This window comes from Gorilla gorilla, chromosome X (genome assembly GCF_029281585.2).
Source record: "Gorilla gorilla gorilla isolate KB3781 chromosome X, NHGRI_mGorGor1-v2.1_pri, whole genome shotgun sequence".
Lineage (NCBI taxonomy): Eukaryota > Metazoa > Chordata > Mammalia > Primates > Hominidae > Gorilla > Gorilla gorilla.
In genome coordinates this window covers 13355509-13369682 of record NC_073247.2, presented here as the reverse complement: position 1 = coordinate 13369682, position 14174 = coordinate 13355509, and the positions used below count along the sequence as shown (strand labels likewise).

Genomic DNA, 14174 nt, shown 5'->3' with positions numbered 1-14174 from the left:
CCAGAACAGAAAGAGGGTAGAGGAAGTAGGGGTTTTGTTGGTTGGTTTTTGTTTGTCCATTGGTTTTGCTTGCTGTGTATAAATTTTCTTTTGAGGACAGCTGGAGAAGTTTGGCTGGGATCTGTGAATTAAATCCTAAGAATCCACCCATGTTAATTTCCCGATTTTGATGATTCGCAGTGATGATGTAGGAGAATGTCTTTGTTTTAGAAAATACACACTAAAGTTTCTAAATTTAATGAACATCATATCTGCATCTTATTCCCAAATATTCAGAAGCATAAGAAACATGTGGAGGTGGAAGAGAGAAAGAGAGAGGGAGGAAGAAAGAGGATGATCAGGAGAAAGGAAGAGGGGTGAGAGAAGATATACTTGATAAATTGCTAACAATTGGGAAAGATGGGTGAAGGGGACACGGGAGTTGTTTTTACTCTTCTTGCTACTTTTCAGTAAATAGTGAAAAGTAGCAAGAAAAAACAACAAGGCTAATATTTTTCTGATTATAAAAATACAAAATAGCTTGGAAATACAAAAAAATAAAGAAAATTATAAGGAGGAAAATAAAGACCACCAATTTCCTGCCCCATTGCCATTTGACTATTTAAAAAAAATTGTTACATACTAGTCTGTTTTCACGATGCTAATAAAGACATACCTGAGACTGGGTAACTTATAAAGAAAAAGAGGTTTAATGGAATCACAGTTCTACGTGGCTGGGGAGGACACACAATCAAGATGGGAGGTGAAAGGCACATCTTACACGGTGGCAGACACGAGAGAATGAGAGCCAAGCAAAAGGAGTTTCCCCTTATAAAACCATCAGATCTCATGAGACTTATTCACTACCATGAGAACACTATGGGGGAAACTGCCTCCATGATTCAATTATCTCCCACCAGGTCCCCCCCACAACATGTGGGAATTATGGGAGCTACAATTCAAGATGAGATTTGGGTGGGGACACAGCCAAACCATATCACATACTCTTGTAGATGCATCTCTCTCTCTCTATTTGGGTTGATATTGTATGCACAGTTTTCAACTTGCTTTCTTCATCCAATATTATTTCTCGGAAAATCTTCGTGTTAAAAAATTATTCAAGACTGGGCATCATGGCTCACACCTGTAATCCCAGCAATTTGGGAGGGCAAGGAAGGAGGATCCCTTGAGCTCAGGTATTTGAGACCACCCTTGTCAACACAGTGAGACCCTGTCTCAATTAAAAAAATAAATTTAAAAAATTATATGTACAATTTAATGGCTGGAAAAGTGTCCATTGTGTGTATGTGTGTGTGTGTGTGTTGTGTGTGTGTGTATATATATATATTTTATTTTGAGATGGAGTTTTGCATTTGTTACCCAGGCTGGAGTGCAATGGCACGATCTCAGCTCACTGCAACCTCCGCTTCGCAGGTTCAAGCATTTCTCCTGCCTCAGCTGCAGGCATGCGCCACCACACCCAGCTAATTTTGTATTTTTAGTAGAGACAGGATTTCTCCATGTTGGTCAGGCTGGTCTCGAACTCCCGACCTCAGGTGATCTGCCTGCCTCGGCGTCCCAAAGTGCTGGGATTACAGGTGTGAGCCACCACACCTGGCCTAAACAATTTATGATACTTTATTTTTAAGTACTATAAATTATTTAACCATTTTACTGTTGTTCACTATTCTGGTTAATTTTCATACTTTGCCATAATTTAAAATGCCATAATGAACAACTTTTGGCATTAATAATAGTTCATTTTCTCAATTCCTCATCAGTATCTAATGTTTGATAGGTGATTATGGTACATTATGAATGATCATGAGTTTCCTCCTGTGTCCACTCTAATATTTGTACTTTTAATCTGTAAAAGATGTTTAAAATTTTGCTGATATTTTTGGAAGGAATTATGTGTTTCCATTATTGATTTATAAGAACTCTTTATTTGTCAAGCAGTTAAAACAATGTCATGTTGTTGCTAATATTTCCTCAGTTTGCATAGGGCCTTTAGTCATGCTACTTATCAGATAACCTTTTGCTATTACTAACACTATACCTCATCCAGATGTAAATTTACTGTTTAACTATAGCTTCTTCCAATTTTTGTTTTGTTTCACTCAATGTCCTTAATGTGTATGGAAAAGCATGCTAATTGAATTGGTAGTGGTTTTTCCTAAACTAACTCTGTGAATTTCCTTAAGCTGCAGAAACAAATTAGTACAAATGAGGTGGCTTAAAACAACAAACATTTATTCTTTCACAGTTCTGGGGGCCAGATGTTCAAAATCAATGTGTTGGCAGAGTCACTCTCTCTCTCTGAAGTTTCTAGGGGAGGACCTTTCCTTACCTCTTCCTCACTTCAGACAGTTGGCATCAGTCCTTAGCCTTCCTTGGCATGTAGCAGCCTCATCCTAATTCACCATATCGGATTAGGACCCACCCCCAATGACCTCATCTTAACTTGATTCCACCTGCAATGACCCTATTTCCAAATAAGATCCCATTCTCACATACCTTGGATTATGACTTGAACATACCTTTTTGGGGGGATGTAAGTCAACTCATAACACAAACTTTCCCCAACACCTTTCACCCCTGCCACCTTGATTTAAAAACTTTATTGTACCGAATGTAATGTCCTTCTCTTTCCCAGACCTGCTCTAAGGCTATTATTTTCTGCTTCATTGATCTAAAAGTCAAATCTTGTATTTCTGTGTTTTAATTTTTGTAGTTATCTTTTTGATAGCATTTCTTACGGTCACAGAAGTGTTTCTTGATGTTTTCTACCAAAGACTTTCTCATCAGATGTTTCTGGAAAGTTTATTTCCTATCAGTTTATTCAGTGTGTATTTCATCATCACCTCTATAATGACCACTCCCCAGAGAACAGTAATTAATGCTCTAATCAGAGCTACCTTAGCCTTCAATATTAACTTTGAAATAACTAATACATGTATACAATCCACTCTTCCTTTCCATGTATTCAAGTTTTCTTTCATGAGTCAGCTTCGAGATACTCATTTACTGCTTGAAAAATTATTTCTAAATATTTTAGTTATTGACATTGGAGCTATAATGAATAGTAGCTGGTGATCCATTGTATCTTGAAATGCATTATTTTTAACAAAAAGAAAAGGTCTTAATTTTGGTGCATATACCCAACAGAGAAACACTGTAGACTTCATATATATGTATAACTAATATATTTTTATATATAGCTAATATATTTATGTATAGCTAATATATAAATGTAACTAATTATACTATTGGACTAATACTATACTAACATATACTATACAAAAACAAATGTATTTATTATATTATATATCAATCTTTAGAACATATATACTACATAACATGTAGTATATATGTATTTATGTATATAATAAAAATGTTTTATAAGTTATATTGTTAAATATATATAAAATATAGATAATATTAACAGCATGATATATAACATGTATATAGTTAACTACATATACATGTATATAGTTAGGTAATACTAGAAAGCATGCAAGAATTTTCCTGGCTACTATCTAATTAATGCATATCTTATAAGTCTCTCAAAATATTAAGAATTAAAATATTCAAAGCGTCAGTCAACATTATGCTTAAAAGTAAAAATTGAAACTATTTCATTAATACCAGAAAAATAAGAATATTTTTGTCATTATGTAACTTATTTTTGTACATAACCTGACTAATGCAATTAACATTAAAGTTAAATACATACTTTAACACATAAAATACAAACTTAACATTAAATGTAGTGAACATAACTATGTTGGAAACCCCAGAAAGTTTAATAAAACCTCTATGGTACTGATGTATACATGTACATAATATATAATATGCATAGCATAATTGTGATATATATAAGATAGAACCATATAATATATTAAAATCTAATAATTGTATATTAATGATATGTTTATATTATATATGAACATAATAATATAACAATGTATATAAGTAATATAACTATAATATAAATTATATGTAATATAATTTTATTATAATATCATATGTCATCTATGTGCTGATATGTGTTTTATTAAACTCTAGGGTTTTTAACATAGGCAATTCTGTTCTTTACAAATAATATTAAATTACTTTGAGTTGTTTGTATTCTTAATATTATTCAATTATATTCAATTATTCTATTTATATCTTAAAATTTAGAGAGATTACATAGTGGCCATGGAAATGATTATTTCTGAGACAGGATTTTGCTCTGTCACCCAGGCTAGAGTGCAGTGGTGCAGTCGTGGCTCACTGCAGCCTCAAACTCCTGGGCTTAAATGATCCTCCCACATCAGCCTCCAAAGTAGCAGGGATTACAACCATGGAAATGATTCGTACCTTTCTAACATCAACTGAAATAAATAAATAAATATAGAAATTATATGCTACAGAAATACATAATATATATTCATTATATACGATAAAACTTTCAAATTATTAATACTAATATGTATAACAAATAATATAAATATATATAATATAAAGGGTTAAGTTATATTTTATATATGTATCTCATATATTGCATATAAATTATATATATATATGACATAGAAATACATGTTTACAGCCTCCTTTGCAGTTCTGCCCTGTCCAGGGTTGCTGCCCAAGCTGTGTTGCTGTCCACAGACAGGCCTGCCCTGGGATTCCACCACTCACAACTGTCTGTACAACAGGCTCAGCCAAGACCCTCATCCTTGTCTCATCTCCTGCTGATAAGGCCATTTCTCCTACTCATTTTTGCACATTTTACTTTCTTATCTGCATTCTTGAGAAACCTGCTCTTCAGATCCAAGCTGATGGACTCTTGCCCATGCAGAAATGCATGACTCAATCGGCATCAGAGATTTTCCCCTGGGTGGGGCAAGGGTGGTATCTCCAATGAAAGCCTCTCGCTGGGCTCAAAGGAAGCAGGAAGCCAGGTTGGGGGAAGTTTTTGGAGTTTTTCTGACTCTTGTGAAATGACAGTCTGTAGGAGTCTAACGGGGCTACTGGAGACTTCAGAGAAGAATGTAGCTCTCCTTCTTCATCATTCAACATGACTTCTTTGCCCTGCATAAGAGGTAGCTGAGCTAGGGAGTAAGAGCTTTGGAGCCCAACCCTGGCTTATCTCCAGGAGCAGCCACCAAAGGCCACATACTTTTGCCTCCTTCTCTGTGAATGGGGATAAACATGATGATGAAGATGATACTCGTCTCCGGGGATGTTGTGGGGATTCATCCAGAATACACTGGTAACAGTGCATGGCCCATAGGAAGTATCACTTTTAAAACTGTTTATTATACCAGCTGGAAAGGCTACTATTAGGTTGGTGCAAAAGTAATTGAGGTCTTTGTGATTACTTTCAATGTATCCATCTATAATATATCAATCTATCATTACTTTCAATGACAAAGACCTCAGTTACTTTTGCACGAATCCAGTAAGTCAAAAAAATAAAAGAGGAACAGATGCTGGTGAGGCTGCAGAGAAGATGCAACACTTATATACTATTGTTTGGAATATAAATTGGCTCAGCCACTGTGGAAAGCACTTTGGAGATTTCTCAAATAACTTAAAACAGAACTACCCTCTGACCCAGCAATCCCATTACTGGGTATCTACCCAAAGGGAAATAAGTCATTCTACCAAATAGACACAGGCACTTGCATGATTATCATACTATTCACAATAGCAAAGACATAGAACCAATCTACATGGATAAAGAAAATGTGGTACAGATGCACCATGGAATACTGTGCAGCCATAAAAAAGAACAAAATCACATCCTTTGCAGTAACATGGATACAGCTGGAGGCTATTGTCCTAAGCAAATTAACACAGAAAAAGAAAACCAACTACCACATGTTCTCATAAGTGGGAGTTAAACATTGGGTACTCATGGGCATAAAGATGGGAACAATAGACACTGGGGACTCCAAAAGGGGAGAAGGAAGGTGGGGGACAAGGGCTGAAAATCTATCTATTGGTTGCCATGCTCGCTCCCTGGGTGACAGGAGCTATTGTACTTCAAACCTTGGCATCATGCAATATACCCAGGTAACAAACCTGCATGTGTACTCCCTGAATCTAAAATAAAAGGTGGAAATTATTTAAAAATGAAAATAAATGTTTATTCTATCAGTAGACTCCATTATTCCAGGGCACTGCTGTGAGAAACCCATGATAATTTTTTTTTCTTTTGAGACGGAGTCTCACTCTGTTGCCCAGGCTGGAGTGCAGTGGCGCAATCTCGGCCACTGCAAGCTCTGCCTCCCAGGTTCACGCCATTCTCCTGCCTCAGCCTCCCGAGTAGCTGGGACTACAGACGCCTGCCACCACGGATGTGTTTGTATTTTTAGTAGAGACGGGGTTTCACAGTGTTAACCAGGATGGTTTTGATTGCCTGAACTCGTTATCCACCCGCCTTGGCCTCCCAAAGTGCTGGGATTACAGGCGTGAGCCACCGCGCCCGGCCACCTATGATAATTATAAAAGGCAGGAAGGTGATATCTCTACCAGGAATGGCCACAAATCAACTTTTCTAATAAGAAAAGCAACAATTCTTAGGACTTGGGGTATTGTTACAGCTTCTGGGATAAATAATTTCAGGGTAAATATATGTTTGCTTGAGAATTGCTAAAATTATGTATTAAAGCAGATGTTTATTCTTCCTAAAGGCTTGATTCTGGCTGTGTGGACAAAACATTCAAAAACTCTGGGCACCAGTATCATGTACATCTCAGTTGCGCTTTTTCAAAATATAATTTTCAGATATCACAGCTTGTCCAACCAGATTCAACATACCCATCCATTTGTGTAATATTATCTGAATGTCACCAGAAAAATCCCATCGAAATTAAAGTCACAGCCAAAGTGCCTTGTTTGAACACTATGACACATCATCAGTTTTATTAAATTAGATACTTTGGGAGCTTTGTTAATTTAAATTTTTAAAGCAAATAGTAATGTCTTTTAGTTATCACAGCCTGAGTTTGAATGACCTATTTCATTGATTTTCAAAGATCAAATCAAAAATAGGATCGCCACGATTTTTGAGATTGAGTGCAATATTAAGAATCTAAACTTTAAGGACTAGTGCTGGTGGAGGCAGAAAGTAAGAGGGGTATGCATAGCTATGTATGTATGTATGTATGTATGTATGTATCTATCTATCTATCTATCTATCTATCTATCTATCTATCTATCTATCATCTATCTACCTACCTATCATCTACGTATCTGTCAATCTATCCTATCATCTATCTTATCTATCAATCACCTATCTTATCTGTCATCTATCATCTGTCATATGTATCATGTACTTATCTATATATCTATCCATCTATCATCTATATATCTGCTTATTCATCTATCTATTCATGTATCCATCTATAATCTATCAATCTATCATCTGTCTCTCTGTCATCTATCATCTGTTTATCTATGTATCTATCTCTTAATCATCTATCTTTCTATTGATCATCTATCGTCTATTTATCATCTATCTATCTATCTATCATCCATCATCTATCTATCTACCTATCATCTATCTATCAACTATCTATCAATCCATCATCTATCTATCCATCTATCATCTATTTACCTATCATCTATCTATCCATCATCTATCTCTGTCAATCATCTGTTTCTATACATATGTACACAAACACTACAGACACAGACACACACACTTATACCTACATAAACATCTATTCATGTTCATGTATTTGGTTTGAATATTATTTATATTTTTAAATACTTCATATTTTTTATGTGTTTAAGACTATGCAAATTGGCTTTGCTTCTTCCAGGCTTAATTTTCCAAAGCGTCTTTCTATTTAGTGACATATATTTCACAATATCTGTGTCTGGAAAATATTATACTTTAAATTTGTGTCCTGCACATATGTGAGTTTCACTCATGGTTTTCTTTCATTAATGTTGGAAAATTAAAGCCATTTTGCTAAACAATACATTTACCATGTGAGTCCTAGGACATCCCATTTACATTGTTCTCTCTACAGGATGAGTTCATGAGGGTACTGGATTCTGACTTACCAGTTAATTCCCAATCCCCAACTAAGATATTGGTGCTCAACAGACCTGAAATAAAGTTTGGCTATGTCACTAAAGAGTCTGAAAATATGATTTCTCTTTCTATCAAAAAGATATGTGGGCTGGGTGCAGTGACTCATGCCTGTCATCCCAGCACTTTGAGAGGCTGAGGCAGGCATATTACCTGAGCTTGGGAGTTCAAGAGCAGCCTGGGTAACATGGAAAAACCTTGCCTCTACAAAAAATACAAAAATTAGCCCGGCGCAGTAGCATGTGCCTATAGCCCCAGCTACTCAGGAGGCTGAGGCAGGAGAATCACATTAGCTCAGGAGGCAGAGATTTCAGTGAGCTGAGATCATGTCATTGCACTTCTGCCTGAGTGACAGAGTGAGATCTTGTCTCAAAAAAAAAAAGACATGTGCACTCATATGTTCATCACAGCACTATTCACAAGAGCAAAGACATAAATCAACCTAGGCACCCATCAATGGTGGATTGGATAAAGAAAATGTGGTACATATACACCATGGAATATTACACAGCCATAAAAAAGAACAAGATCATGTCCTTTGCAGCAACATAGATGCCAGTGGTGGACATCATCCTATGCAAATTAATGCAGACATAGAAAACCAAATACTGCATGTTCTCACTTATAAGTGGGAGCTACTGTCGCCCAGACTGGAGTGCATGGAGTGCAGTGGTGCAATCATGGCTCACTACAGCCTCAATTTATGGGCTCAAGCAATCCTCCCGCTTCAGTCTCCTAAGTAGCTGGGACTACAGGCACATGCCACCACACTCAGCTAATTTTTGTATTTTTGTAGAGACAGGGTCTCACTATGTTGTCCAGGCTGGTCTCAAACTCCTAGGCTCAAGTGATCCTCCTGCCTCAGCCTCCCAAAGTGCTGGGATTACAGATGGAAGCCACTGTGCTCAGCTGGATTTTTGTTAAATAGATTTTAGCTGATCTTGTCACAAAAAAGTAACAGTGTGAGATGATAGATACATTTGCTTACTATATTACTATTACTTAATATTACTATATTATGTTACTTAATGATTACTATTTGCTTCACTATAGTAATCATTTTACTATCTATACGTATCTTTTAACATCACGTTGTGAATCTTAAAATACACAATAAAATTTATTTTTAAAAATGAAACAAAATAAGTGGGAGCATAACATCAAGTATACATGGACACACAGATCAGAACAATAGATACTGGGGACTACTAGAGGGGTGAAGGAAGGGGTGGGGGAAGGGTTGAAAACTAACTATTGGGTGCTATGCTTAGTGTCTGGGTGAAGGGTTTGATCAGATCCTAAACCTCAGCATCACGTAATACACCCAGGTAAAAAACCTGCACATGTACTCCCTGAATCTAAAACAAGAGTTGAAATTTTTGAAAAGAAGACTTGATTTGTTATCTGGCCAGCACTGGAGATGCAGTCAAGTAGACAAAGACCCCAGTTGATAAGTGGACAGCATGCAAAGAAAGGAGAGGAAATGCATATAGTTTTTTTGCTGACTTTCTCAGTTGCTAGCAACTATTACCTCATTTATGTCTCAGACCACTCTGTCCCATAGGCATAATTCTCTTCACTCTACAGGTTGACCAAGAGCAGTTTTCAGGTGTCCTGTCCTATCAGAACACGTTAGTTTCTGTCCACTTAAGTCCTGTGACTTACCCACCATGAAGTCCATCTCTTCCACATTATCCCCATACAAGCCATGCTTGCTGGTGCCAGTGAAATTGTCCGTGGTGGGGAGAGGTATGTGCACGTGAAGAAAGGAGAAAAAGAGAAGGAAAGTTTCCTTACGGTGCCTGAGAAGACATCAATGAAACTTCTTGTGAGTTTTCAATATCTATGAATGTGAAAAATATTGTTTTGGCTTCTCATAGACATGACCTGCTTCCTTCTTCTCCAAGCTGCAGAAGATAGAGTAGGTCCACCCAAGGGCCCCATCCTGCATAGAATGGACTCCATGATCCTGCAGCACCCCAACTGCTCCCTAACCCCTTTGGTAATGCTACTGAAACCATCTCTATAAACTTCATAAAATCAATCAGAGAGAAAGGGAGCGGGAGAAACAAAATGAACTAAGCTTGCAGCATACTCAGCTTTGATTCTGAGGTCAGCTTGCCCTCTCATCTATGTATTCCTACTTGTTTGGTACCTATTTGTTCTAGAATCACACAGATCCTGTTACAGGATGATAACATAACATCATGAAATGTTAAGTTTTCCATTTGCAATAATCTTTCAGGTTGTGCATACCAGGGAAACTGCTGATGTCTGCTTCTCTGAAGGACCCTATGAGAAGCTGACTTACCAAAGCATACCATTTCCATATTCTGATGATTTCATTCCCTCTTACCCCAACCCATCAGTGACCCCAAGACCATCCATGATTCCCCTAAAAAATCCAGCCCAGAACTCCTTGGAAGGATGGGTTTGAGGACAGGCACAGTGGCTCACGCCTATAATCACACCACTTTGGGAGGCTGAAGATGGCGGATCACCTGAGGTTAGGAGTTTGAGACCAGCCTGGCCAACAGGGTGAAATCTTATCTCTACTAAAAATACAAAAATTAGCCAGATATGATGATGGGCTCCTGTAATCCCAGCTACTGGGGAAGCTGAGGTGGGAGAATCGCTGAACCCAGGAGGGAGAAGTTGCAGTGAGCTGAGATTGCACCACTGCACTCCAGCCTGGGCAACAGAGTGATACTCAGTCTCAAAAAAAAAAAAAAAAAAAAAAGATGGATTTGAGGTCTCCTCTCATGTTCGCACTAATTGCCCTGCAATTATTAAATCTTTCTCTGCCATAAACCCTGCTGCCTCAGTGTATTGGTATGTTACTGTGCAGCAGGCATATGAACCTGGTAGTCCTGTGACACCATCACAGTTCCTTTGATTCTCAGATGCCAGGACAGCTGTAGAATACACTGCAAGCCAACACGGACCTCCCATATCATGCGAGTGCGAAAAGTCAAATCCAGCTCTGTTTGGTGGATGTTCTCACTGCTCATGAAGCCTCAAACTAGAGTCACACCCTGAGATACATCAAGAGACAGTGGTATGGAAGTCATTTCTTAGCCAGATCAAGAGTTTCACGAGCCATAAGCCAGTACAAACAGGAATGCCTTGGCAAGCCATTTGCACCCTGTAGGTTCTCACATGAGGATACAGGGAACTAGGCTGACCCACTGTTAATTTTGATAATCCATCTGCATGAATGATAAGTCCTCAGCTACCCAGGAAAACACACAGCACAAATGTCATTCGTTGGGAAATTTCTGCTCTGATGAGATATCAAAATATAAAGAAATTAAAAAATGAATTTTAAAAACAAGACTTATGTCATGGTGTCTTGAACAGGGACCCCTCAAAATTCATGTTCACTTGAAACCTCAGAATGGGACCTTATTTGGAAATGGGGCCTCTGGAGATTTAATTACTTAAGATGTGATCATTCTGAATTAGGATGAGTCCCCAATCCAATAATGTTGTCCCCATAGGAGAAGAGGAGACACAAGCACAGAAGAAGAGGCCATGTGGAAATGGAGTAATGCAACCACCAGCCAAGGGGCATCTGGAGCCACCAGGAGCTAGAGGAGGCAGAAGAGATCCTCCCCTAGAGCCTCCAGAAGAAACTGGATACAATTGTAGTAGATTGAATAGTAGCCCCCAGAAATATAAGTCCATATATTTTAAAGCCCAGAACCTGGAATGAGACCTTATTTGGATATCAAGACCTTTGCAGAGGTAATTAATTAAGGATCTGAAGATGAGCTCATCCTGGAATTAGGATGGGCACTAAATCCAATGACTATTGTCGTTATAAGAGACAGAAGATGAGACACAAACACAGAGGGGAAGGCCATATGCAGATGAAGCAGAGACTGGAGTGATGCGGCTACAAGCCCAGGGATGCCTGAAGCCACCAGGAGTGGGGAAGGGCAGGAAGAATCCTCCCCTAGAGCCTACAGAGGAAGCACAGCTCTGAACATTAAATATTTAAAATTAAATAGTTTCCATCCCAAACTAAGCTGCCAAAATAAAGAGTCATGGTCAAAGTGATCAGCTGAATAATGCCCCATTCCAAAGATATCCACATCCTAATTCTCAAAACCTGTGAACATGTGATATTACATGGTAAAAGGTTTTTGCAGATGGGAATGAATTAAGGATCATGAGACAAAGTGATTATCCTGGGTTATCTGGGTAGGTCCAGTGGAATCAGAAATGTCCTTTTATAAGAGAGATGCAGAAGGGTCTGAGTCAGAAAACAAAACCCTACAAGCTAAAGAATGCAGGCAGCTTCAAGAAACTAGAAGAAAGAGAAAACAGATTCTCCCCTAGAACCCCTAGAAGTAACTAGCCCCACCAACATCTTGATTTTAGCCCACAAGTTTAATTTTGGATTTCTTACCTCAAGAACAGCAGAATAATAACTTTGTGTTGCATTAGGCCACTACATTTGTGGTAATTTTTTTTATTTTTTGAGACAGGGCCTCACTCTGTTGCCCAGACTGGAGTGCAGCGGTGCAATCACGGCTCACTGCAGCCTCAACCTCCCAGGCTCAACTAATCCTCCCACCTCAGCCTCCTGAGTAGCTGTGACTACAGATGCATGCCATCATATCCAACTAATTTTTTTGTATTTTTTGTAGAAATATGGCTTCCATATGTTGCCTTGGCTGGTCTCAATCTCCAGAACTTAAGTGATCGCTTACCTCAGCCTCCCAAAGTGCTGGAATTACAGGCATGAGCCACTGGACTCAGCCCTATAGTGATTTGTTATAGCAACTGTAGGAGAGTCATACACAGAGAGAATCCAGATAAAAATAGTTTTGAGCATTCATGAACCTAAGCCATGAGCTTATTGTCACAACGTCCAAGTCTTTATATTTCCTCTTCACCATTGTTTTTTCCATTCAATATTGTGTTATTGTGGATCATATGGAACTTTTGAAACTCGACAGAGGTTTTGGTGAACAATGTACATCTCAACCATAGGATCTGTTCTTCAAGTACTCATGTAAATTCCTAAGGAGAACTGTGTGGGAATGTTTGAAGATGAACTGGCAGACAGAAGAGAATAGGATTGCTTATCATATACTTTCAGAGTGGTTGGTGCTAATTTGCACATATTGATGCTCTGTCTGTAAAAATTCATAGAACTCTGCACATTTGGAAAGGTACCAGGGAACAGAAAGATTTGCTCTAAGTGACACCAAGCATTCAGTTGCATCTACAGAGCAAATATGGCTTTATTACTCCCAGACAACATTTTTTTTTTTTTTAAGACAGAGTCTCCCTCTGTTGCTCAGGCTGGAGTGCAACGGCGTGATCTCAGCTCACTGCAACCTCCGCCACCCGGATTCAAGCGATTCTCCTGCCTCAGCCTCCCAACTAATATGTATTTTTAGTAGAGATGGCGTTTCACTATGTTGGTCAGGCTGGTCTCAGATGATCCACCCTCCTCGGCCTCCCAGAGTGCTGGGATTACAGGCATGAGCCACCGCTGCCAGCCCCAGACTACATATTTATCACCTTCACTTGGGCTACAGAGTAAGGACAAAGCTGTGTACCAGAGTACACAAGACACCTTACATCCTGAAAATCCAGATCCTAGAATGGCTATTGGTAAAGATTAAGCCTCAATCAATATGGAAAAAGCAAATGAAAAATGTGTTCACAGGCTTTTTTTAAAGAAAGAAGGTCCAACAACTAGAGGATAGATACCCTTGAAAATTTCCAGTCATTGTGTTCTGGATGCATAAAGTTTTTATAACGATCACCTTTGACCATTTACCTCATCCAATTCGTGAAATAGCCCTTACGTATCACATGCTCAAAGAGAAGCCTTCTGATTTTAATTTCCCCAAGTAGCTTTTTTTTTGTTGTTTTTTAACAACAGGGACATAATGCAATGGAAAACTTACTTTTTTCATCTGATTTCCAGATATATATATATATTTATCTATATCTATATGTATCAGGGAACCAGACAAAAAATATTATAAAATATATTATATATATACATATATAGTATAGTATGTACATATTGTATATGTACATATTCCCTCTTGTAAGTTAACATGATGACAAGATGCAT

The 14174-nt window shown here is 38.1% G+C and overlaps 1 protein-coding gene across 3 annotated transcripts in view; it reads right to left on the bottom strand.

The window, feature by feature from the left end:
- The window catches only part of ARSF (arylsulfatase F), a 71902-nt gene that overhangs the window by 13354 nt on the left and 44374 nt on the right, over nucleotides 1-14174 (bottom strand). For all 3 annotated transcript variants that reach the window (XM_031005770.3, XM_055376370.2, XM_063702919.1), the window contains exon 7: nucleotides 9737-9873. In XM_031005770.3, coding sequence (XP_030861630.2) covers nucleotides 9737-9873 — 137 coding nt within the window. The remainder of the gene's footprint in view (nucleotides 1-9736; nucleotides 9874-14174) is intronic.